At 38.7% G+C, this 27,059-nt stretch overlaps 1 protein-coding gene and 1 long non-coding RNA gene across 6 annotated transcripts in view; one reads left to right on the plus strand and one right to left on the minus strand.

Annotated features, from left to right (window-relative positions):
* The first annotated feature begins 1,762 nt into the window (after positions 1–1,762).
* The window catches only part of LOC113636899 (ubiquitin-conjugating enzyme E2 W-like), a 50,191-nt gene continuing 24,894 nt past the window's right edge, over positions 1,763–27,059 (plus strand). For 2 of the 4 annotated variants that reach the window (XM_047806622.1, XM_047806621.1), the window contains exons 1-2: positions 1,763–1,914; positions 4,180–4,239. In XM_047806622.1, the coding sequence (XP_047662578.1) occupies positions 1,900–1,914; positions 4,180–4,239 (75 nt within the window). In that variant the 5' untranslated portion in view covers positions 1,763–1,899. Of the gene's footprint in view, positions 1,915–4,179; positions 4,240–4,793; positions 4,886–5,027; positions 5,131–5,219; positions 5,376–5,738; positions 5,770–6,411; positions 6,674–27,059 lie in introns of those variants that run through there. The other 2 variants (XM_027137257.2, XM_027137258.2) reach the window with 2 other exon arrangements.
* On the minus strand, positions 14,400–23,081 carry LOC113636902. 2 transcript variants are annotated; one of them, XR_003439212.2, is made up of 8 exons: positions 22,673–23,081; positions 22,074–22,119; positions 21,864–21,921; positions 20,047–20,150; positions 19,063–19,113; positions 18,766–18,905; positions 17,888–18,008; positions 14,400–15,069 (listed from the first exon to the last, which is right to left on the minus strand). It is a non-coding gene; the product is annotated as an uncharacterized LOC113636902 (long non-coding RNA). The 2 variants fall into 2 exon arrangements; XR_007139144.1 differs by having other exon boundaries at positions 21,840–21,921.

Consider the following 27,059-nt stretch of genomic DNA (forward strand, 5'->3'; position numbering starts at 1 on the left):
TCCAATACAGTTTCCTAATATTACAAACCTGATGGAGTTTATAAACACCACATTATTCCACCTGGTGTTATACTGACACACCTAGATCATAATTTTGCCAACGCAAGAATCAAAGTTTCTCCAACCTTTTGGATTCAATAGGAGTATTTTTTAGGGTCAATACAAATTAATTTCCCAGCCAAACAGCTCAAAATAATATTTATTTGTTTGTTTGTTTGTTTGTTGCAGCACCAATAAACAAGTGTTTAATTAAACTACTAGATTCCCAGTTGACATTATTTCTACAGATAATAAGTTTCCTAACACTGGGTTGTTGTTGTTTTTTTAGCAATATCAACATTTTTTAATCAATTTCCCAAATTGAGAATAATAAACCAAAACTCTTCCCCGATAAACAGAAGGTAACTCAAATTTCTTCCCTGATAAAGAGGATACACCAAAATTATTCTCTGATCAACAGAGGATAAACCAAAAAATTCTTCCCTGACTGAACAGAGGATAACCCAATATTCGTCCCTGCCTAAACAGAGGATAGCCTAAAATTCGTCCCTGCCTGAACAGAGGATAAACCAAACTTGTAGTTAACCCAAACCCAGCAGCTGTTTGTTAACTCTTCCCTGACAAAGCAGAGGATAACCCCATGTATACTGGTCAGTAGGTTCTTTGGATAGAGTGACACTCACCAAACAAAGTTGAGTTGGAAAAAATCTGGGGTCTGTAGATTGAAGTTTTGAAGAAGTTTAGTGAGATGAGCAGCTCTATCCGGGTCACGGACATGCTAGAACTAAAAGGAAATAAAATGACTAAAATATTATTTTCCCACAGTCTATATTGTATAGTATAGTGTTATTTATGTCTCTGTATTGTATAGTATAGTGTTATGTGTGTATTGTATAGTATAGTGTTATTTATGTGTGTATTGTATAGTATAGTGTTATTTATGTCTCTGTATTGTATAGTATAGTGTTATTTATGTGTGTATTGTATAGTATAGTGTTATTTATGTGTGTATTGTATAGTATAGTGTTGTGTGTATTGTATAGTATAGTGTTGTGTGTATTGTATAGTATAGTGTTATTTATGTGTGTATTGTATAGTATAGTGTTATTTATGTGTGTATTGTATAGTGTTATTTATGTGTGTATTGTATAGTATAGTGTTGTGTGTATTGTATAGTATAGTGTTGTGTGTATTGTATAGTATAGTGTTGTGTGTATTGTATAGTATAGTGTTATTTATGTGTGTATTGTATAGTATAGTGTTGTGTGTATTGTATAGTATAGTGTTGTGTGTATTGTATAGTATAGTGTTATTTATGTGTGTATTGTAGAGTATAGTGTTATTTATGTGTATTGTATAGTACAGTGTTATTTATGTGTGTATTGTATAGTATAGTGTTATTTATGTGTGTATTGTATAGTATAGTGTTATTTGTGTGTATTGTACAGTATAGTGTTGTGTGTATTGTAGAGTATAGTGTTATTTATGTGTGTATTGTAGAGTATAGTGTTATTTATGTGTATTGTATAGTACAGTGTTATTTATGTGTGTATTGTATAGTATAGTGTTATTTATGTGTGTATTGTATAGTATAGTGTTATTTATGTGTGTATTGTATAGTATAGTGTTGTGTGTATTGTATAGTATAGTGTTATTTATGTGTATACTTTTGAGAGTCACAAACATCTGTAACCAAATTCCTTATGTGTGTCAAAAAATTTGGCCAATAAACCTGATTCTGATCCTGATTCTGATTCTGTAGGACTGGGTGGTAAATAGCCAAACTGGAATCAGGATAGAACTAAAACTAGCCTATAAGCAGCAGGAGGTGAGACTTGTGCACATACAGATGTACAGTAGGGAGAAAAATAACGCGTCTAGAACTTAGGGAGTTCCAACATGGCAGGTATGCAGGTGAGTAGCAGAACTGTAGTAAACAAATTGAGTTAATTCAAACGGTTAGAGGGAGATGTTCATTACATTTCAGAACTGTCAGTCATCACATCAAGTCAAGTCAAGAGTCAAGAGGCTTTTATTTCAACCATATGTAGCTGTTACAGTACACGGTGACATGAGACAAAGTTTCTCCAGGATCATGGTGCTACATAAAACAAAGAAAGGGCTAAGGACATGTAAGTAGTCTTAGCCACATAAAGTGCAACTGTGCAACCTGGTGCAAACAGTGCAGGACAAGACAAACAAGACACACAAGACAGTGCAGGACAAGACCGTGCAGACACAAAGTTACAAGACAATACAAAATGTACAAAAAATGCAATACACAAAAGACAATAAACAGCAACAGAAACAGCACCGGCCGACCAGTGTGTATAGTGTATGTGAATACTGAATGTTCAAACAATATTTCGTGCAGTAACATTAGAATGAACACAGATTCTTAGCAGCATGTCCTTGGGATAATATATAGAATTGTGCAAAAAACAGCAAACGGCTGAAATGTTGGACAGTATGTGCAAAAACAGCAGAAAAGTGTGCAAAACAGCATGTAAACAGTTTGATGTGTCAGTGTGTGTGTTTTGTGAGGGTCTGTGCAGTCCATCCAGATGATGTGTGTTGTGCTCAGTACAGTTCAGTTATTGAGAAGTCTGATGGCTTGTGGGAAGAAACTGTTACACAGACTGGTCGTGAGGGCACGAATGCTTTGGTACCTCTTTCCAGACGTCAGGAGGGTGAAGAGTGTGTGCGACGGGTGTGTGGGGTCATCCACAATGCTGTTGGCTTTGCGGATGCAGCGTGTGGTGTAAGTGTCCATGATAGAGGGAAGAGAGACCCCAATGATCTTCTCCTCTGTCCTCACTATCCGCTGCAGGGTCTTGCGATCCGCGATCGTACAGTTCCCAAACCAGACAGTGATGCAGCTGCTCAGGATGCTTTCAATGGTCCCTCTGTAGAACATGGTCAGGATGGGGGGAGGGAGATGTGCCTTTCTCATCCTTAGTAGGAAGTAGAGACGCTGCTGGGCTTTCTTGGTGATGGAGCTGGTGTTGAGTGACCAGGTGAGGTTCTCCGCTAGATGAACACCAAGAAATTTGGTGCTCTTGACGATCTCTACAGATGATCCGTCGATGTTCAGCGGAGAGTCTTCGCTCTGTGCTCTCCTGAAGTCAACAACCATCTCTTTAGTTTTATCCACATTCAGAGAAAGGTTGTTGGTTCTACACCAGGCAGTTATTTGTTGCACCTCCTCCCTGTATGCTGACTCGTCATTCTTGATGATGAGACCCACCACGGTCGTGTCATTGGCGAACTTAATAATATGATTCGATCTGTGCATTGCTGCATAGTCGTGAGTCAGCAGAGTGAACAGCAGTGGACTGAGCACGCAGCCTTGAGGACCTCCAGTGTTTAGTGTGGTGGAGCTGGAGATGCTGTTCCCGATCCGGACTGACTGAGGTCTCCCAGTCAGGAAGTCCAGGATCCAGTTGCAGAGGGAGGTGTTCAGTCCCAGCAGGCTCAGTTGAGGGATGATTGTATTGAATGCTGAACTAAAGTATCATCCGTATAAGTTACACACACTACTGCTGCTGTATATTGTGTAAAAAGCATAATATTACACAATATGGTTATTTACACTAGCATGTACTTTATGTACATAACTGATTGTGTAATATTATACTTTACTGCTGCTGTATATTGTACTAGAGTGTAATATATACAGATAATGTGATGACTGACAGTCCTAATAATGCAGCACTTATAGATATGAAGCAGTGAATGTAATGATGGTGAGGTGTTAATCAGGGTGATTGTCTGGGGAAAGAAACTGTTCCTGTGTCTGGCAGTTTTAGTAAACAAAGTTCTGTAGCGCCTGAGAGAAGGGAGGAGCTGAAAGATGTTGTGTCCAGGGTGTAAAGGGGCAGTGGTGATGATTACTGCCCGGTTTCTGGTTCTTGTGTCGTACAAGTCCTGGGGGGTGGGCAGGGGGGCATCAGTTATTATTTCTGCTGTTTTTACTGTGCGTTGCAGTCTGTTCCTCTCCTGTTTTGTTGCTACACCAAACCAGATGGTGATTGAATCTGTCCTGTTCACATCCATGACTGCAGTGTAGAACAACATCAACAGCTCCTGTGGCAGACCAAACTTCCTTAACTGATGTAGAAAGTACATCCTCTGCTGGGCCTTTTTGATGATGGCGTTTATGTTGGACTCCCATTTCAGGTGTTGAGAGACTTGGAGGCCTTCACAGATGACACCGAGCTGGTGGCTAGTGTGAGAGGGGTGAGTTTTGAGGGGTCTTTCCTGAAGTCCACTATCATCTCCACAGTTTTGAGGGTGGAGAAAAATGTGAATTTTTTACCCACATTAGAATATTTATCCATGGTGAGAGTAATCATGAGGGTGCTTTTGTTTTGTTTTCTTTTAGAAATGCTAGCAAATCATTTAAAGAATGAACTGGGAAGCACCTTTTTAGTTGTAGAAATGTTTTGTGTTTTGTTTGATATTCAATCTTTTTTTTTTACTCATTTGTGTGAACGAATTTTATTCCTTTTTGATGTATAAATCTTAGTTCTGTAAATAACCTAAGAAAGTGTTTAAATAAGACTGAACACATTGTATAACACTCGTTAATAAGGAGACTGGAAAATTAATTACCTGAGCAGCTTGAAGTGGTTCACAAACTTTTAAGAGCTGCACATTAGACTGAGGATTGACTGCTGAATCAGAACTTGGTGGTGTTTTTCTTCCTTACAGCTAGTACCAAGGGGTGGGGTGTACATAATTGTGCTCTCAGCTATATTTATTGTTTCTATTTTTATTGCTTCTGTTTCTAGAGACGGTTGCAGAATGAATGGTTGGCTTTGCAGAATGATCCACCTCCTGGAATGACTCTAAAAGAAAGAAGAGATCAGAATACAACCACAGAGTAGGGGCTTGTTTCTGGTTTTATGTTACGATTTATACAGAAAGGTTTTCACTGTTATGGATGCAGTGGTTTCTTACACACAGAGCATTGATGAGTGTGTTTATTCAGTCTTGGCAGTTTCTCACTTGCATCTTGTATCCAGGTGGGTTATAGAACTGAAAGGCCCTCCTCGAACCTGGTTAGAGGGCCAGAAGTTCCAGCTTCTCTTTACATTTGGCAGCCGATACCCGTATGAACCTCCTCAGGTGAACCTCAAAAGTGTCAGTGCTCACACTGTTTTTGATCACTTCTTCATGTGCCCTCCATCTTGACTTCTGTCCACAATGTCATACAGGTCATGTTTACCGGTGAGAACATTCTGTCCAGTTCGTTGGTCTACAACAACGGACACATCCGTCTGTCCAGTTTAACAGAGCACTGGACTCCAGGTCTGACTGTCCGGTCCTGGTGTTATTGCATTATCGGCATACTATACACCGGGAACCTGAAGGTCAGTCTCACATTGATATAGGGTTAGGGTTAACCTAACCTGAATTGAACAGTCTAACAGCCAACACTGCTGCAGCTTGTTAGGCTCGACCGGTTTTCTACTGGTGCATACAACTAGTAGAAACTGGTCTGGTCAGGAATGGGATGAACTCGAGTCTCCAGAGTTTATAATGTGTTATAATATCCTCTAGTGGTAACTTAAAGATCTGTTTTTTACTTACCGAAATAACACAAAAAGGTGGTTGAAATGGTGGTGGTTTTTTGTTGTGTTTTTGTGTTTGAGTTCTACTCTTCTCTCTCTCTTCCTTTCTATGGTCCACCCAATAACTCCTCTGACGTACAAACATGTAAAAACTCCCCAAAGAAGAGAAAGTGGTGGTGTTGGTGGTAGCACGGTGAGTGATCTGTTCACAGCTGTTATTTCCTTTTTGTACAGTAACCCAGCGTGCTGTTGTTTGTCTCCTTACAGATGACACGTGTTCGTAGCATGGGGACTTTTAGCAGTTATAAACAGGTTATAAACAGTTATAAACATTCCTACGGGAATGAGCGGACCTCTTTAGAGAAACGGCGTTTTGGGAGCGTTACACTTCAGCAAGCTAAAAAAAACCCTGATCTGACTAAAGGAATGTAAAACTCCACGTGTGCTCATTGAGAAACACAGATGATGCGTGTGCTTAGAGGGTTTATAGATGGTGGGATTAGCACTGGATCACTTTTTACCTCTTTTCCTCTGACCCAGTGGAGCCGGTGCTGGTTCTGGGATCCGGTTAGGGATTAGTTTACCAAGCGCCGTTCATCTGCAGTGCATCATGATTACTTATTTATTCTGAACCTGTAACTGTGCATTAGGATTAGCAATATGGCTTCCTTACAGTTTGTTCCTTGGACAATAATTCTGCAACTTTCTTTTAGCCGTTTGTTACAATAACAAAGCAGCAAACAGCTCGACTTCCTCACATCATCACCCACAAGCTCTCACTACTTTGGTCCTCGTGTTTAGTTGAGTGTCTCATTGTCATTCTCATTATTCACAGGTTCTGAATAAGCCTCACCACCAGGACTGGCACCATATCAGCAGACAAGCAGTTGTTTTTTTTTATTTATTTTTCTACTTCTTTCTTTCCAGGTTGATGTTTTGTGCAATGATTAAGTCTTTGTGTAAAGGCAGTCAGTCCAGGCATGTCAATTATATAACGGAATAAAACATTTATTTTAGATGAGTAGATAAATGTAAGACTTGCTTTTGCAAAACCATTTTTTATAAATAATAAACCTTCTTTTTCTGTATGCACTCAACCAGCTAAGAGCTTGCGTCTCTGTTTTGTGTGAATTTATTTTATTTATTTACTTTATTATGACTCCGCCCCATTAGGCTCCACCTCCAGCTATTTAAAGCTGTATTTGTATCTAAAAGTCGTTGTTGTTGACCATCGAACCTGAAGCGCAGAATTGACAGTAAAACTAAACCCTGAACCACGTGAAATTTCTGGTTTGCTGAATTTGCCATTGTGTGTAGCTCTGATTTCACAGAGAATCACTCTCTGTAGCAAGAGCTAACTTAAGAGACAAACCCCAGTGCACCAATATTGGCACATGGCTGAAAGGCATTGTGGGTAATGTAGGGAGCTACAGGTCAAAATGGAGCTACAGTTCAAAACAGATTTAATTTAAAAAATGGATTTTCTTTAAAAGATTAAAATCAGTCAGCAAATGTGTGTCAGCATTTTATCTTTAACATTCTCTGGGTACTGCAGAGTGAAGGCTCGCTTCAGTTCTCATGTTGTAGACATTTTCCTTCAACTGGATCTGGACCTGTTTCTAATATCATTCATATAAGTTCTGCAACATATAATTTAATATTAGCTCCGCCCACATATACATACGTAACCCAGGTGACTAACAGAAAGAAACGTGTCTTTATCATAGCTGAAGGGAAGAACAATACGATTGTAGATAAACAAACAAGCAAAAATGCCACACAAGCATAATGATGTAAAGGACAAAGGCATATATTAGTTCTGTGTAACAAAGCAAAACCAACGTTACTCACCTATCGAGAAGGAAAAAAGCGCCTCAGTGTCTTAAGTAAAGTCGGCCACATATTCACAGGTCGGAGTTTCCCGAGTCAATAACTCCTGAGCTAAACGCTGTTACTACACAAAACGCGGTTGTAGCTGCCTCTCTACATTACTACGATAGAAAAGAGGTGTTTTTTGTGTAGTAACAGCGTTTAGCTCAGGAGTTATTGACTCGGGAAACTCCAACCTGTGAATATGTGGCCAACTTCCTGCTCCTTCAGTTCTCTCCAGCGCTGGAAAGCTGATCCTATATTAACACGTCCTACTTCTTGCCTTATCGTAAGTCTTCTCTTTCTTTGTTTTTATCCTCCATGTCGATGTTTCAATCACTTTCTGCTAATGTCTACAGCATGAAAGTATCTCTGTGCACTTACCTTACTGGAATACATACCACTTATGAGTTACGTTAATTGACAGTGAGTTTACTAATGTTCATGAACTGAAGCCGTCAGGAGACATCGCTATCTGCTTCACTAAGTTTGATCCCAGTTACATTTACAATAATAAGTGTTATTCTGAAACATGACAAATAAATACTTTTATAAGGTCCTTCTGTTGTTCCTGAATCTTTACACATTTTCTATCAGATCCCAACCATCCTGAGTAAATAAAACTCCTTAATAAACAAAAGTAACTGTTCTAATATGTGAAACACCAAGAAAGAAGAATTTCTGCAATGAAGTCGAAGCTTTGCTTTTAGACCTTTTTGAAAGGAACACATGTTTGGAACTAGATTTGTAAAGTTTGTGGTGACAAACTTTGATGTTGGCTTTGACGGTGCAAGTATTCGCAAAGGCCGGTGCATTTTGGAGGCGAGTGGACAGAAAGATTATGAAAGCTACTGGACCACTAGGGTGCCAATACTTTTGGAGGTGAGCGGACATGAGCATGTGACATGATCCGAATACCCGTGAGGTAGATCCCCTCATTGTGCTGAGTGTTTTGATATGTCACATGTCCATGTTGTGCAAATTTTTAATTTTCACGTGACATCATGTGATGTCACGTGACCATAATAACCGTGGGGCAGTTCCCCTCATTGTGCTGAGTGTTTTCAGAATCAGCTTTATTTCCAGGCATGTTTTCACATGCGAGGAATTTGTTTTAGTGACATAATCTCCACAGTGTAACAGAATGACATGTAGTATAGATTAAATTGTATGTACACATTTACAGGTGTGAAATGTGCAGATAAAATAAACATATGAAATATACATATGCAAATAAGTATACAATATATACAATTTGTATGTACACATGTGCAATTGTGAAATGTGCAGTTGAAATAAACATAAACATTCAGACAATATGTATGCAAGTATGAAATGTGCAAATTGAGGTATACATAGTGCAAATATTAGGAGTTGTGTTCCCTGGTGTTAAGTGTTCATCAGATGGATTGCTTGAGGGAAGAAACTGTTCCTATGTCTGGTCGTTCTGGAGCTCAGGGCTCTGTAGCGCCGACCAGATGGCAACAGTTCAAAGAGGGAGTGTGCTGGATGTGAGGGGTCCTGAGTGAGTGTGCTGGATGTGAGGGGTCCAGGGTGATTTTCTTTGCTCTTTTGCACACTCTGGAGGAGTACAGGTCTTGAAGAGTGGGGAGAGTTGTGCCAATGATTCGCTCAGCAGTTCAGACTACTCTCTGTAGTCTTCTGAGATCGAATTTGGTGGCTGAGCTGAACCAAACAGTTACCGAGGTGCAGAGGATGGATTCGATATGTCACATGTCCATGTTGTGCAAATTTTAAATTTTCACGTGACGTGACCAGAATACCCGTGGGGCAGTTCCCCTCATTGTGCTGAGTGTTTTGATATGTCACATGTCCATGTTGTGCAAATTTTTAATTTTGCTGGTTTTGGGGGTGGGGCTACACGTGAGGTGAACAGAATACCCGTGGGGCAGTTCCCCTCAATGTGCTGAGTGTTTTGATATGTCACATGTCCATGTTGTGCAAATTTGAAATTTTCACGTGACGTCACGTGACCAGAATACCCGTGGGGCAGTTCCCCTCATTGTGCTGAGTGTTTTGATATGTCACATGTCCATGTTGTGCAAATTTTTGATTTCGCTTGTTTTGGGGGTGGGGCTACACGTGAGGTGAACAGAATACCCGTGGGGCAGTTCCCCTCAATGTGCTGAGTGTTTTGATATGTCACATGTCCATGTTGTGCAAATTTGAAATTTTCACGTGACGTCACGTGACCAGAATACCCGTGGGGCAGTTCCCCTCATTGTGCTGAGTGTTTTGATATGTCACATGTCCATGTTGTGCAAATTTTTGATTTCGCTTGTTTTGGGGACGGGGCTACACATCACCAGAATACCCGGTGGGGTGCCAATACTTTTGGCAAAAAGTGGCTACTGAGGGTTTGGACATTTCATGTCAATACTCCGGTCATTATGGGATTCTACTTATTATACTGCCCAGAACAGTACATGCAATTCTTAATGTTGGATGTATTGTGTGTGTGAGAGCTTAGAGGACTTTTCGGAATTCCCTATTCAAGTCTATGGGATGTTCGATCGTTGACTACGGGAAAACCGAAAATTCCGTCGGAACTCCGAAATAACTTTGTCCGGAGTAAGGTTGTAAAGAACCTGTCCTTAGAAAAGTAATAGCAACAAACTTCAGACCAGGGTCTATGACATATCCAAAAATGTCATAGACATATGTTGAAAGCCCTAGGCGGCATTTTTTAAAATAAATTTTTGGCTAAGAATAATAATAACTAGAACTGTACATTTCCTAAAGAAAATGTGAATGTGCTTGCACATGACTTCAGTTCCCCTCATCGTGCTGAGTGTTTTGATATATGACATGTCCATGTTGTGCTAAATTTTTGATTTTGCTTATTTTGGGGGCGGGGCTACACGTGACGTCAGTTCCCCTCATCGTGCTGAGTGTTTTATGTTGTGTAACTGAGATATGGCTTATTTATATTGCAATATGGTTCGTAAGGTGCACTACATGGTTGCTAGGGTTTGGCTGCACAGTTACTATGGTTATATTTGCAGACTAGTTTCTCACCTGCAACAAAAGAGCACACCTGAAAATCCATTTATCTTTTCCTGAAACAAGCGCCGTGAAGATCTTGAACTAAAGCATCAATCAGTGATTTTACTGGGAAAAAATATAATCACGTTACAATAAGGATCATTAGTTCAAATGTAATGTATTAACTAACATTTACTAACCATGAGCAATAAATTATTGTATTTAGTAATCTTTGTTAAAATAAAGTTTATTCTTTGTTCATGTTATTTCACAGTATATTAAGTAATGTTAACACGGGGTTAATAATGTATTAGTAAATGTTGAAATTAACATGAACAAAATGAATAAATGCTGTAGAAGTGCAGTTCATTATTAGTTCATGTTAAGTAATGTGGTAACTAATGTCAACTAATGAACCTTTTATTATAAAGTTATAGAAAGAAAAAAAACTGTCCGAGGGTGGATTCGAACCCCGAATCTCTGCATGCTAAACGGATTCACTATCCACTAGGCCAGGGGTCGGCAAGTTTAAACACTCAGAGCTATTTGGACCCGTTTACCACAGAAAAAAATACCACAGTGAGCCACAAAATTCTTTTGACATCTAAAATGAAGATAACACTGCATATATCATTTTTTACCTTTATGGAAAGTATAGAAAAAACTGTAGTGTGTTGCATTTATGAAATCAATTAACTGCTACCGAGTAAACGAAATTTTATTTCTGCAAGCAAACAAAAATATTTTGAACAGTTTGAACTAACCTTAAGAAAAAAGATGCTGGGTTGAAGGTTACTTTCAAATAAAATGTTTAATTTATAATTGAGTCCTTCGTATTCATGACCAAGGCTCTCAAGTTTTGAAGACAGGCAAGCATGACATCTCCAACCCCTCGCTTTTTTTTCATTGGATGTTGCGTTAAATCTTTCCCAGATAGTGCTATTTTCTGATTGGCTATTGTGTAGCTTCTTTTTCGATTGGCTGATAATTGTCAGGAAAATTGTAGTCGTAGTGTGTGAATGCGTGAGTGAATGAGAGTGTGTGTGTGTGCCCTGCGATGGGTTGGCACTCCGTCCAGGGTCTATCCTGCCTTGATGCCCGATGACGCCTGAGATAGGCACAGGCTCCCCGTGACCCGAGAAGTTCGGATAAAGCGGTAGAAAATGAATGAATGAATGATAATTGTCAGGCTCGACTAAGAACTGAGACGCGCTTGATTCCTGCCCGGTTCCACAGAGACAGCAGTGCGGACTGATACATTTTGGGCGCTGCGGCTTATTAAATATATGATCGTTTTTCTGCGTGAGAATACGATGTGCGGCGGGAGAGCGTGAGAAAAGACCGAAATGCGTGACTGTAACTCTCAATGTGTGGCACTTGACAGCCCTGCATGACATAAAAAATTAAACTTGCCGGCTGCAGCAAACCAAAAATGAGCCTGCTTCTGTGCGTCAGATTTCGCAAGTCGGCGGTTATGACGCATATTTAAAAAAAAAAAAAAAAAATTAAACACGGTTTACTTTAATGTTACAAGAGCATCATGATCTTAGAATTAAAATTAATTTTTTTAAAAACTAACTAACAAAAATAAAAAATTTAAATTAAATATTTATTTTCCAAATCTACAGGGAGCAGCAGCAGAGGGATGAAAGAGCCACTTGCGGCTCCGGAGCCGCGGGTTGCCGACCCCTGCACTAGGCCATCCAGGAAGACGAGAAAGCCTTTGCGGTTTTATGTATTAATTCACTAATGTGAAGAATGGCGCGTCTAACAATACCCAAGCTTTATTATATTAAAGTGATTCTTATCATTCTTTGTGATATACGTGTCATATCATGTCAAAACATAATTATGTAATGTGAGGAGACAAAGAAAAAATGCGCTTAATTTTAATTAATGGGTGACTCTTAAAAGAGCCGTTGCTGTTCTTAAAAGGACATTAGTTTAAAGTGAAATAAAAAATTATAAAAACTACACTGATAGTTGAAAACAACAAAAAGTTATACAAATGGCAGAAACAACAACATATGTGACCGCCGTGCTGTCCAAGGCACCACAGCACTAGGTTTAAGCATTAAATACATGGTTAAATGTTATAGTGTTTGAAAGCTTAGACTCTCTGGATTTTATTAAGCCCACACACAAAGCATAATATGATTTATAGCCATCATACTAATTTAATCCAAGTTGATAGTCACCGGAAATAGATGGTGCTTACCTTTCGTCACTGGGGTAATATTTTCCAAAACAAATGATTGTAAAAAATCCCCAAGAGTCTAAGGAACTGGAATATGTAAGCCTTTTAATCCAAAACGTACTTCCGTCCTAGTTCTGTACTTCCAACGTTGTGTGATTTGACAGATTCACTGGTGTCTGCTGCCCTCTTTTGGATGTTAGCACATCTACAGAGAGATTTTAAGAAAATAAGCACCGGAAATAGGCGGCGCTTACCTTTCGTCACTGGGGTAATATTTTCCAAAACAAATGCTTGTAAAAAATCCCCAAGAGTCTAAGGAACTGGAATATGTAAGCCTTTTAATCCAAAACGCTTTAATCCAAAACGCGTTTCTGACCGAAAACTGTACTTCCGTCCTTGATCTTTTTCTTCCAACGTTGTGTGATCTGACAGATTCACTGGTGTCTGCTGCCCTCTATTGGATGTTAGCACATCTACAGAGAGATTCCCCATTCAAGTCTATGGGGAAAAAACACCCCTTTGAACTTCCATACTGGGAATTCTGGAATTCTGATCGCTACCAAAATAGATAGCACACCTCTCCTCAATGAGCCGGTCGATTTGACACCTCATTTATGAGTCTAGGACAAAAGCTGCGGGACAAGTTACGCGCCGAAAAAGTGTCCAGAAGAAGAAAAATAATAAGTATGCAAGAGAATAAGAATGTGCTTTGCAAGCACATTAATAATAATAATACGTATGCAAGACAATAAGAATGTGCTTTAGCAAGCACATTAATAATAATAAGTATGCAAGACAATAAGAATGTGCTTTAGCAAGCACATTAATAATAAGTATGCAAGAGAATAAGACTGTGCTTTAGCAACGCACATTAATAATAATAATAAATATGCAAGAGAATGAGTGTGCTTTGCAAGCACATTAACAATAATAATAAGTATGCAAGAGAATAAGAATGTGCTTTAGCAAGCACATTGATGATAATAAGTATGCAAGAGAATAAGAATGTGCTTTGCAAGCACATTAATAACTGGTCAGTTCTGCTTTTCCTGACTTATGAATTGATAAAGAGAGGCCATGTTCTAATAATAACTAGAACGGTACATTTCCTAAAGAAAATGTGAATGTGCTTGCACGTGGCAAGTTCCCCTCATCATGCTGAGTGTTTTGATATGTCACATGTCCATGTTCTGCAAAATTTTTTATTTCGCAAATTTTGGGGGCGGGGCTACATGTGATGTCAGTTCCCCTCATCGTGCTGAGTGTTTTGATATATGACATGTCCATGTTGTGCTAAATTTTTGATTTCGCTTGAATTTTAGGAATTTCCCATTCATTTCTATGGGATTTTTTGGGCCGCTTTTTCGTCCGCTGTGCGAACATCATTGGTCAGATCGCTTATAAAAGTCATAGCACACCTCTCGTCAATGAGCCGGTCGATCTGACACCTCATCCATGGATCTAGGACAAAAGCTGCGGGACAAGTTACGTGCCGAAAAAGTGTCCAGAAGAAGAATAATGTATGCAAGAGAATAAGAATGTGCTTTAGCAAGCACATTAATAACTGGTCAGTTCTGCTTTTCCTGACTTATGAATCGATAAAGAGAGGCCATGTTATTTATGTAATGAAATAAAGATGATGCATAAGTTCAGAGTCAAACAAAAGTCTGCCATTAAAAGAAATATAAAAATAAAAAATAATGATGAATATTAGAAGATTTTTGTTAATTAAACCAGTCCTGAAACAAATCTGAACTAGATCTGAAAGAATTCTTTATTTGTCATAGGTCAGAATTAGAGTTGTTAATAACAGTGTCATCCACATAAAGGTTATTTAAACAGTTTGTACACATTTTAAGCAAATCATTAATAAAAACAAAAACTTAACAAAAAACAAAGAAGTAATCCCTGAGAATAGCCTTTTGGATCCCCTTGTTCAACCGTTTAATATTCAGATTCTCAACCTTTAAATACACCATACTGGCATCTACTTATTTAGATTTATGATTTAAACCAGAAGACAGCACTTTGAGATAAACCAATATAATTATGTTTAGGAAGAGAACACACTATTTTTAATTTAGAAGTGCATTAGTGGAGAAAAAGTTAGGTCTAAAGCCAGTCTGGGCTCTGGTTAAACTAATTTAACAAATTAATATATTGTGATAATTGATTAAAGATAAAATACATGCATCTTTTTGCAACAGTACAAATGATTGAAATTGGTTTATATGAAATTGGATTATCACATCGGATGGGTCTGCCTTTGAAAAGAGGGAAACGTCCATATGGGAGGAACTGAGACAAAAACAAATGAAAGAGTTTGGTAGAAGACACATTTAAACATGAATGTACAAGAACCTGTGTCCATTTCTGTAGTCATCATTGGCCTGATGAAGATGTTTGAGTTTTGCTGTAAACCTGTAATAAATAAACAAACAAACAAACAGATAGATAGATAGATAGATAGATAGATAGATAGATAGATAGATAGATAGAACTTTATTGGCATTGCATAGTACAGGTACACAGCAACAAAATGCAGTTTGGCATCTACCAGACGTAGAAAGAGTAAAAAATATGCAAATAGACAAGTGCAGAAAAATGCAAACAGTAAATAAATATAAAGGGTAAAGCAGTGCAGAGATGTGTGGACATTGTTGAAAAGTACAAAGCCAATCCTATTAGAGAAGTGAATTACGGAGGCAGGACTCATTGCAGAGAACAAGATCTATTAACCGTTTGTGTATCACAAATTGCGCAAAAATTGCAAAATGCTTAATCTCACGATTGATTTATTTGAAGCAGCGGGTGATGAACACTTTGTCAGACAATTTGGTTATTCAATAACATTTTTTGAGAGAATTTACAAATTTATTTGATTGTAAAATGTAAGTGTATTTGCTCACCCTCTCACACACAAACAAAAGTGTAATTTCAACCAGATAATACACAATTTGCATCACCATAAGATATTTTGTAATAAAGGAATAAATAATACATACATGAGAATAAACAGAATAAAATTAATTGTGAATTGAAAACATAAAACGAGTTGTATTAAGATGAGAGTATAGAGAGGACTTAAAAGCAGGGTAATAAATCTTAAAGGAAAAGGAAGACTGTTCCATTTAGAAAAACCTCATATTCAATGACACACACCAAACGACTTTAAAAATTCTGGACACAAAGAAAAATGGATGTTGTAAATTAGTGAATATGAACATTCCACTGGGACAAACTCTTTCAAATAGTTTTCAAAATAAATGCATTTACACAATGAACAGAACTCAATAAAACCACCTTCAGAATTTGTTCATTAAACAACGATTAGTTCCATGAGGGCACCTCAAAACAAATCTACATAAAGTATTTGGTGGTATTTTAGTACACAATGTCAGCTTAATCAATAATAGATAATAACTAGAACGGTACATTTCCTAAAGAAAATGTGAATGTGCTTGCACGTGATGTCAGTTCCCCTCGTCGTGCTGAGTGTTTTGATATATGACATGTCCATGTTGTGCTAAATTTTTGATTTCGCTCATTTTGTGGGCGGGGCTACACATGACGTCACGTGGCGTCAAGTGCAGTCACCAGGGGGCCAATACTTTTGGAATCATTGGACTGATTGTGTGGAGTTGATAGTTACATGTATTGAGAATCTCCTTTACATCTACATTGACTAGAAGAACAGAAGCCATGCCTGACCTCTGCGCACGCTGTGTGTGTGAGCTTAAAGGAATTTTAGGAATTTCCCATTCATTTCTATGGGACTTTTTTGGCCGGTTTTTCGTCTGCTGTGCGAACATCGTTGGTCGGATTGCTTATAAAAGTCATAGCACACCTCTCCTCAATGAGCCAGTATTTGACACATCATTCATGGGTCTAGGACAAAAGCTGCGGGACAAGTTACGCGCCGAAAAAGTGTCCAGAAGAAGAAGAAGTATGCAAGAGAATAAGAATGTTGCTTTAGCAAGCACCATTAATAAGCTTATAACGGAAAACAGAATGTTGGCTTCTACAAAGCCAACATAATAATAATAATAATAATAATAAGCTCATAACGGAAAACAGAATAATGAGTCGCAGAAGACTGCAGCAGATGGATTGAGAATTTAACATGGATCTGCACTGGGAAGATGTCTAGGTAAGAACTTGAAGGGTTTAACACACGACCCCTCTGAATCCTGTTATCATGTGTATATTTATCTGATGTTTGCTCTTTCTATCTGGCTCTAAGTAGTGAACTGAGTGTGTGTGTGTGTGTGTGTGTGTGCGTGTGCGTGTGTGTGTGGGAGGGAAAGCCAGATCCAAACAGAAAGCGAGCAAGCTGGAAAGCTGCAGTGTTATTTCCAAGACCTTTGAGAAACGTTTTCATTACGTTTATGTCTGACTGCAATGCCAATTGCACACGTATGCAGTAAAGCCCAGAATCAGAAAGCTCTTTATTGCCAGGTATGTTTACACATATGAGGAATGAGCTGTCTCTTTATTGAACTTTGCCACTCGCTGATCCTACTGTCAATGTCCTTCGTACATTGTTACATCTCACACTCCGTTATTGCACTAATGGACTGTTTACAAAATGGACATTATTGCACTAATGGACTATTACACAAACTATGCTCACTTGCACACACTCTTTGTTTGCATTGCTGCTCACCATTGCCTTACCATTGCATATATCCACCTGATTTGTTTATAGCAATATATTATATTAATAGCCATATATTTTGTTTATAGCACATACCATTCTGTAAATTTCAGTTTGTACTAATATTCATCTGTATATTATGTTCATAGTACATATATATTTATCTGTAAATTACCATTTATAGTAATAGCCATATATTTTGTTACATCCTTCTGTAAATTTCAGTTATAATTATAGCCATCTGTATATTATGTTCATAATACACACACATCTGTAAATTACTTCTATATTACCACCTTATTTAACTTATTTAAACCTTGTACAAACTGTATCCTGCACTTGCTATATGTGTAATGACAATAAAGTTGAATCTAATCTAATCTAATCTAATCTAATCTAATTTGTCTCAGTACAGAACCTCCACAGTGTAACAGAATGATATTGACAAGACACAAACACATATATAATATAGACAGTATGAATGTGCAAATTGAAATATAAATAAGTAAGTATGTGTTTTAAGTAAATAATGTAAGAATAATGTAAGAATACTTTAATGAAAGTAAGAATGTAAGCTCTTACCCTTTGCTGTGTTTTCTGCCTTCTGCACAGAAACAGGAGTAAAAACGTTGCTGCTGCTTCATCACCATGAGCTTGTTAAGCTTTCTTGACTAGGTTTTCTTCACCTACCAACTTTCTTTTGCTATGAGAACGTTGTCATTTGTTAGGAGCGCTAAATTATTTATGTCACTCAGCTTACTACAAATTACACAGAAGTCTTAAATGTTTCATCAACAGTAAATCATTTGTTCTGTACGAGACTAATGTACGAGACTCATAATAAAGCTCATTTTCATAACAAAAACACTTCCTATCCTGTTTATAGCGTATTTTTAAAACCAGATTATATCAAAGTCATGATATTCTGCATGGCTGCTAAATTGGGGCTGTGATGTTCTTGTCTCTGTCCTACTTTCTACACTGTCTATTATCTCATTTCCTTTATACCCCAGCACTGTTGAATGATTCTGATTGGTCAGAAGGTAATCCCCAACTTTGTGCCTCTGAGACAGACTCCAGGTTTCCTGTGACTCAGTGTAGGATAAGATCTACAGAAAATGGATGGATTATAATACAAATTTATATTACAGTAAAACCTTAAAATGGTGGAGATTGTCCCTTTCTACAGGAAGGGCAGAAGGGTAACTGAAAAATATACCAACAGATGGCTGCTGTCAGTAAGGACACACAGACAGGTGTAGGTGTATCTGATAAATATGACAACACCATATTGTATTCCGTATAAATCGCTTTCTTCATCCATTTTATCATATTCAAATTTTTGCATTTTCTGCACAATCTTATGTTCTAACTCACTTCTGACTCACCAAGCAGAATCACCTCATCAGTTATTTGTATTTATTCTGTTTCCTGTTTGTAACTCCATATGTTATAACCACCTTCATTACATCCACATGTCCTTCAAGTCACCAAGAGCCCATTTCCAGCTGGATCCTGGACTGTGTGCGGGCTCAAGTGGTCAATCGTTGTTCTCGTGGTCAGAACTGAGTATCTGAGTGGAAAGGAGGAGCAGAAGGCTCTGGGTGGCGGAGCACAGGATTATACAGTTAACTGTCACTGCACTCTGAATGATAATCACTAATGACCCTGAATGAGTCCAGCATGTAATTTACCAATTTTCTAAAGGTGACAAAAAGTTGTTAATGCAGTGCTAAATTTAATTAACTAGACTTAACTGATCATATTCCATTATGAATTGCTTGATGACAAATAGGGCATCTTCTAAACTGTGGAGAAACACAAACACACACACACACACACACACACACACACACACACACACACACACACACACACACAGTTACATCTGTACCTTGTGTCCTTATTTTAAAACTGAAATGTTAACAAATGATTATACAATAATCTAAAATGAAGATTTTATTCTACGTCTTTCCAACAAGTTCCAACATCAACATCATCTGTTCCCAGCATCATTAAATACAATAACATGCTTTTATAGAAGGCTTAGAAATTGGGTTTGTACAGCTGTGGTGCTCTGTGTGCTTTGGGTGTGTGTGTGTGTGTGTGTGTGTGAAGTTCTACTGAAGCAACAAGGAATTAGGAAGAACTACTAAATACAGCCACAAAGACATGACATCATGGTAAAGTGTGTTCACTAATAAACTGCCAGAAACCTAACGATGGAAGGATTTACAGATGAAAATAAAATAATCCACAAAATTCTGTTTATATGTAATATCTACTACCTTTAGTGAAATGTGTGTGATCTTAAATATGAGATATAGAAAACCGCCCCATGTTAATATAGTGTTCTATTCCCAGCACTACTGGAACTTTACAGTCCAATACATCAAACTCTTGATTGATTTTGCTTCGATTAAGTAGAAACTGTTAAAGAAATCTCCACCAGAACGTCTGGTGATTAGTCCTTTTGTCCTGCAGATCCCAAATAAATATTCACTTCACTTCTGTAGCTTAATATCATGATTAATATCAGTGTGCCTTTAAAGTCTAAACACTGAATTTCAAGCTAATTTACTATGTAAAATGTGGTGGATCAGCCGTAACACAAATATCCTCTGGAAGATTACATGGAGGTGAGGATGGATAGAAAGGAGTGAGGAGTGCTGAAGACTACCAGCAGACTAAAGCACAATAAGGAGAAAGGGAAGTGACGTAGGAGATGATGTGAGACTTACCTGTCTTAGCCAGGGTGCTATACAGTGACCGTGAAAGTTGTGATTGCATTGAAATCTAAAGATCTGCCCGTTGAAAATGCCAAAACATAAGTTGCAAATAGGTCCTGCACAAGAGGGAAGAAAAGGCAAGCAATGCAGAAGTTAATGAGGTTGGAAATCAAGACCTTGTGTTGGCTGAGGTCTGAGAGAAAATATTTAATCAAGTCAACCGGCCCTTAAACGCTGTTAGAAAGGATATCCGGTGTCTCTATCTGGCTGATATCAGCAGAAAATCCTGGATCAGATATCAGACAGAAAGGAAAAACACAAATGGGATGTGTTTCTGTAACAAGCCACCATGTGCCCTGAAACAGGATGTTATAATAAATACATCATCAGTAATGCAGTGGTGTGATGTGGACTCCAAGCATGACGCAAAGTGTTACTGTTACTTTCCCATAGCAGAACATTTCCATCAAGCGCTTTATATTTAACGCTTCATATTTAACGCTTATGATAAAATAATAAATTATAATCGTGTTATAAAAGAGACAACAGGAAAATTCATTCCACTCCAATAACCCATCCTTCTTACAGACTGTGTGTTGCACAAAAGGTTAGATACCTTACACGCTGCTAATGAATCAAACACTTCAAAAAGAATCCATGTACTATTTATTTACTCCTTATTCATATATTTCTATCTAACGCTCTTTAACAGGCTTTGTCATACTTCCTGTTCTTAGTGTGCTGTGATCAGCTTTATCACTGGATCAGCTTTATCACTCAACTTCTACTTAACTTACACCATAATACATTAAAGTTAAAGCCTTTTTTCTATCTACCGAGCAAGTGCTTTAACTCAGGGTGGGCAAATCTACGGTGGCTGAGAAGTGCAAAACACATTAACAAATCCGAAAACACAACGACAAGTCAGACAACCTGGAAAAGGTAGGTATCATTTGTGAATGGAAACTTACCGATCATTGGACAAGACACCTGGCATTCAAGATATACAGGTGAATAAAAGGTGTCTCGTCCGATGATCAGTAAGTTTACATTCACAAATTATACTTACCTCTGCCGGGTTGTCTGACTTGATGTTGTGGCCGAGAAGTGCAAAACACATTAACAAATCCGAAAACACATAAAAAAAACTAAAAGAAATTAACAAATTCGGATTTGTCAATTTGCTTTCGGATTTGTTAAAGTGCACTTCTCGGCCACCGTACAAATCTCATCGAATATCATTTACCCTGAAGCGGTTTTTGTCACAGTCACGGTTAATATTCCAAACTGAAATCATTAACGCTCGCTACATGAGTAGTATTCACCCTCACACTCACCATCACACTCACCCTCACGCTCACCCTCACCCTCACACTCACCCTCACGCTCACCCTCACGCTCACCATCACGCTCACCCTCACGCTCACCCTCACGCTCACCATCACGCTCACCCTCACACTCTCCCTCACGCTCACCATCACGCTCACCCTCACGCTCACCCTCACGCTCACCCTCACACTCTCCCTCACGCTCACCGTCACGCTCACCATCACGCTCACCCTCACCCTCACCATCACGCTCACCCTCACGCTCACCCTCACGCTCACCCTCACACTCTCCCTCACACTCACCATCACGCTCACACTCACCATCACGCTCACCCTCACCATCACACTCACCAACATGCTCACCCTCACCCTAACACTCAATCTCAAGCTGACCCTGACCCTCACCCACACGCTGGCCCTCATGCTAACCCTCACGCTGACCCTCACACTCACCTTCACGCTGACCCTCATACTCACCATTACACTGACCCTCACACTCACCCTGACGCTGACCCTCACGCTGATCGGCCATGCCCATCCCTACCATCCAGTTTAGCACCTGTGGGAAAACTTTACACTTTACATATTCTGCATCTTGGTTTGACTGACTACATAATAATCAATAATTATATTTCAGGTCTTAGTTTTTAATGCAGTCTTTTGGATTCATTTATTCTGTCCAGGACTCCATGTCCTTCACAGTTGTGCTACCTCAGTTAGGATCCTTAGAATAATGTTTCCCATTTTTAGAATCCTCCTGGAAAAAAGATCAGTCCAGGTGAGACAAGAGAGAGAGAGAGAGAGAGAGAGAGAGAGAGAGAGAGAGAGAGAGAGAGAGAGAGAGAGAGAGAGACATACGGAGAGAGAGATGTAAGATTTCAGGATCTTTACAACTACTTAATCTCTCACTGCAGGTCTGTATGAAAACATGGCTGTAGCTGAGAGCAGAGAACTTTCTGGAGCCCCGTTATTATCATCTGAACAGCATTAAAGCAGACTGCGTGCCATATGACGGTCAATCATGACAGTTGACAGAGACCCAGATCTCACAGCAATTAAACATATCTTACTAACACTAATTACACCTTAGGGTTAGAGATATATAATAAATACATATCAGTACACTGAAGAACCACAATGACACTTTAATAAGCCTAAGCAGACTTCTCTGTTAGGGCTAAACCAAGTCATAACATTACTGTTTACACTTTTCATCTCATCATTTTATATAATCCGACCGTCGTGATTAAGCTCAGCTTGTTTACACTGTGACTTACTGGGAGACCACAGATAATGAGGCATAATCTTACCGTAGAAAGATTTTGGGGGCTGAAAACAAACTTTCTTTCAAAAGCACTTTTTGAAATATAACGGTCAATCAGCCGATCTCTATACGCTCACTCCACAAGTTGTGTTAGGCCCCGCCTCCCAAGGCCGGTCGTCCTATACGGTCACTCCGCAAGTTGTGTTAGGCCCCGCCTCCCAAGGCCGGTCGTCCTATACGGTCACTCCGCAAGTTGTGTTAGGCCCCGCCTCCCCGTCATTTTACTGTTGATGATATTACTGTGTAGATGACAATATGAAGCGGAGCTATACATCTGTTCATGAAAAGAGAAAAAAGAAACAAAATGAGAGTGAAATGTGAGAACAGCATCCAGGTAAACTTTTGTTCTCTTCAAGTTTGACGTCAGCAAGAGCAAATAACAGTAAAGTTAAGTTGATGTGATTCTGTCTCTATCTGATTAGCTACATTAGCTGTGCAGTGCTGCCAGTGCATCTCTTGGTCTGTCTGTCTGTCTGTCTGTCTGTCTGTCTGTCTGTCTGTCTGTCTGTCTGTCACAACAATTTAGTGTGTGAACATTCGTGTGAATAAACGCTGAAGGAAAACGGTGTTTATAAACGGGAGCTCGATAACCGTGCTGCGCGTGCAAAAGCTGCGTTCTATCCCTTTTTATATATATGTATTTGTTATTATTTTCTGCTTAATTAAGATAACGTTAATATTCACTTAACTGGGAGACGACAGATAATGATGGATAATCTTTATGTAGAGCAGATACCTGTGAACTGAGAGCAGAGCAGGAGACCACGAGCCATATGACGGTCATGACAGTTGACAGACACACAGATCTCACAGCAATTAAACATGTCTTACTAACACTAACTACACCTTAGGGTTAGAGAGATATAATAAATACATACCGGTGAGTGAGACTTTTAGGTGGCTGATTGTTTTTCTATGCTGTTTTTCACCTGTACTGTTCTGTAATGTCCATCAGATTTCTGCCCTGTGGCTTTAGGGTGTGTGTGTGTGTGTGTGTGTGTGTGTGTGTGTGTGTGTGTGTGTGTGTGTGTGTGTGTGTGTTGTCCTTTTGAGGTGCTGTGATCTGGCTGTGATCTGACGGGGTGTTTGACTGTTAATGCTCTGAAGGACAATATAAAAGGCACATTACAAAACAATGACTTAGGTGTTTGTTGATTTGAGCCAGATGTTTTCTTATTTTTAAACTCTTTAGATTCATCAATGTTTAGTTTGTGCCAGATTATAACATCCCTGAATCTTTCCCCTGTGGGATTCCTTTATGTTTTCTGGAGGATATCCTGAGGGACAAAGTGTGACTTCATCAGCTTTGTGTTGTGCTTCCTATAATATTATAATACCTGATTGTCCAGATGTTCTACTTGCTTACTGGCTGTTGTAGGTGAGAACATTATTTCCCAGAGTTCCTCCAGCTCTACCTCTTGTTGTCAGAGTCGGTTTCTGGTCTGAGTGACCGACTGCTTCAGCTGGGAGTTACTGGGGTTTTGCACCACTCCTAGCTGCCCTTCTGAGTCTGGGCTTCTAAGGCTTTGAGACCATGACTGTTGTCCCCTTGTGTTTGCTTCTATCCTGGACAGAATTGAGGCTAGCTTTGTTTCTCTGGAACATTTTGGCTTCATTTTAATAGATATTTACAGTTAAAAATGTCTCGTTAGTTTCCACTTCTTCATGAACAGATAAATGCAATTTACCCAAAAAAGATTTAAAAGATTTATTAAATATTGCTATTACAGTATAAGAAATGACAAAAAATTACAAAAAATTACCTGAATAAATAATTTAAAAAAAAACATTTGTTAATTTATTTCATGAAAATTGATTATTTACATTTTATTACAGAACAATTATTATTTTTTATTTTTTTTAGAAATTGTTAAATTCCTGTTGGCAAATCGGGCATCTTTCTAAACTGTGGAGAAACACACACACACACAGACACACAGACACACACACACACACACACATCTCTACCTCATGTCCTTATGGCTTTTAATAGATAATTACAGTTAAAAATGTCTCGTTAGTTTTGACTTAATGAATTTCTTCTTCATGAACCGTTACAGACGCCTTGTTTCCTGATACTTTTATAATATTTATAGAGAACATTGTGCCAAGGCTGAGCCACCTGACAGTGCAGTGATGGCTTATGTCACCATGTTCAACTGCCACGTCACGTGTAGCTGCCATGTCACGTGTAGCTGCCACACAACGTGCACCTGGTTCTCTTTGTGACAATCTCATCCAATACAATAAAGAAACAAAGTGAAATAATGCAGCAAAAAGAGAAAAACAAAATAAAAGACAAGAAAGACAGAAAGCAAAGAAAAAGAAAGTTATGGAAAATAAACCAAAGGAAATGGTGACACTGTTGTATGAAATAAAGAAAGTGAATATATCTGATTAAAACTGTGAAGAAGAGATCCAGAAGGAAGCCGATTGAATAACAGGAGGAACAGACACTGTACCTAGACGGTTGGATCAAGACCCATTTTGCTGAAAGGAGATTATAGAATCGTTAAGTTTCCTTTTTCATTTTATAGATAAGTTTTCCTTTACCTTTTATATGAACTTATGTAATAATTTGTGATTAAGAAATGATCTAATGTTCAATATGTTCAGATATTAAGACAGAGTGACTGAAAGTTTAAAAGGTTTACACTTGGAGAATGTTTCTTGGTTTGTTTTATCTTTGCATTTTAATTACTTCTACTTGCGCTAGAATTGTTTGATTATTTGAAGCAGATTTTATTTGTAATTTGACTTTACATACATTACACACATTTATCTGTATTACACTGCTTTTAATAAAAACAAGGCCTCCCATTGTGAGGATCCTGAAAAGACATGAAGGTCTAAGTCTGACTCCTTCATCTAAAGATTCAAACAATAGATTAGGTAGAAGAACTTGAAGCAGAACCTTTGTTAGAAGACCGAGGGGCTTCGGAGGACACCAGCGTTCAAGGTAAGACCAACTCTGATAGTTGATCTTGTGTTTTCAACATTAATCTGTGCAAACTGACATCCTTTAGTGGGAGGGCGGAAGGGTTTCATACGCACCCCGAAAACGTGTCACTAAAGGCCACATACGTCAGTATAAATGACTTCAGTTCTCAAACGCGCCCTTTTTCTCCGGACACAGCAGCGTCCAATAATCACTCCTTAATAAACTCTCCGTCAGAAAACTCCTGACTTTTTCTGCCGATTTTGTGAGAAATGACGTAACTGATGCGGGATGGCGAAATAAAAAGGGTTTAATAACAAGACACGAAACATAACACGGACTAGAGACACCCCCCCGAGGTGCGGCTCCCGAAGCGCCAAATCCAGGGGGGGGCAAAGCACACGGCAAAGGCATAAGGGGGGAGTGAGGCACACGGCGAGGTAGGTGGGGGGGGGGGTGAGGCACACGGTTGCGCAGCCAGAGAGGGCCGTTCGACGTCCACAGCCGAGCAAGGGGGGGGGGGGGGGAGCGCTACCCCCGACGCACCGTGGGGGGGCCAGTCCCACCCCTCGGAAACCAGGAAAATCCTCCACCGAACAGAACAAATCCATAGGGGCCAATCACCCCCGCGTGGAATCTACTGTTGTTCCGTCTCTAGTCCGTGTTATGTTTCATGTCTTTTGTTATTAAACCCTGTTTAATATTGGCTATTTATTAGTACTTTTTAAGCACATATTAATGCCTTATTCTGCTTTACCTTATTCTACATCCTTAATTGTACCCAATACCTAAACTTAATAACTACCATACTAACTCTTAATAAGCAGTAAGTTAGGAGTGTTACAACATGCACAGGTCATTTGATGCCCCTATAAAATAATGTTTATTACAATTATTAAGTTTATTATGCTTTTGTGTTACTCAATGAAAGAATCAAAGTTCTACTTACAATTAAATCAGTCAAGACATCATTTTTAAAATGTGTATTATACCTTGCATGCATATCTGCTTATGACCAAACAAAATGTTTGTATATGATATAGTTTATATACATTTCCAAAATTCCCTATGGAAATTTACCGGAAACTTTCCGCCCCTTTTCAACCCTACATAAGCAGAGTAACTGTAAACAGAATTGTAATGAAGAGAACTTTTTGTATGCTGAATGTGGACATTTTGACTGTTTTTAGAAAATGTTTTTTTTTTTCATAAACATAAGTGCAGACAATTTTACACCATTATAAATCTGCCTTATTCTACTGTACTTGTAGGCCAGATGGATGCTTTGTGCTTTATGATGTTCTATTAACAATCGGCAATCAGGTGTCCACCTGTTCAGCATGACTATACTGTATACACACACACACACACACACACAGTCTTGTTTGTAAATGTGAGCTCGTGAACTGGACATTGTAAGTGTTCTTGAATGAGT

This window comes from Tachysurus fulvidraco, chromosome 22 (assembly GCF_022655615.1).
Source record: "Tachysurus fulvidraco isolate hzauxx_2018 chromosome 22, HZAU_PFXX_2.0, whole genome shotgun sequence".
Classification (NCBI taxonomy): Eukaryota; Metazoa; Chordata; class Actinopteri; order Siluriformes; family Bagridae; genus Tachysurus; species Tachysurus fulvidraco.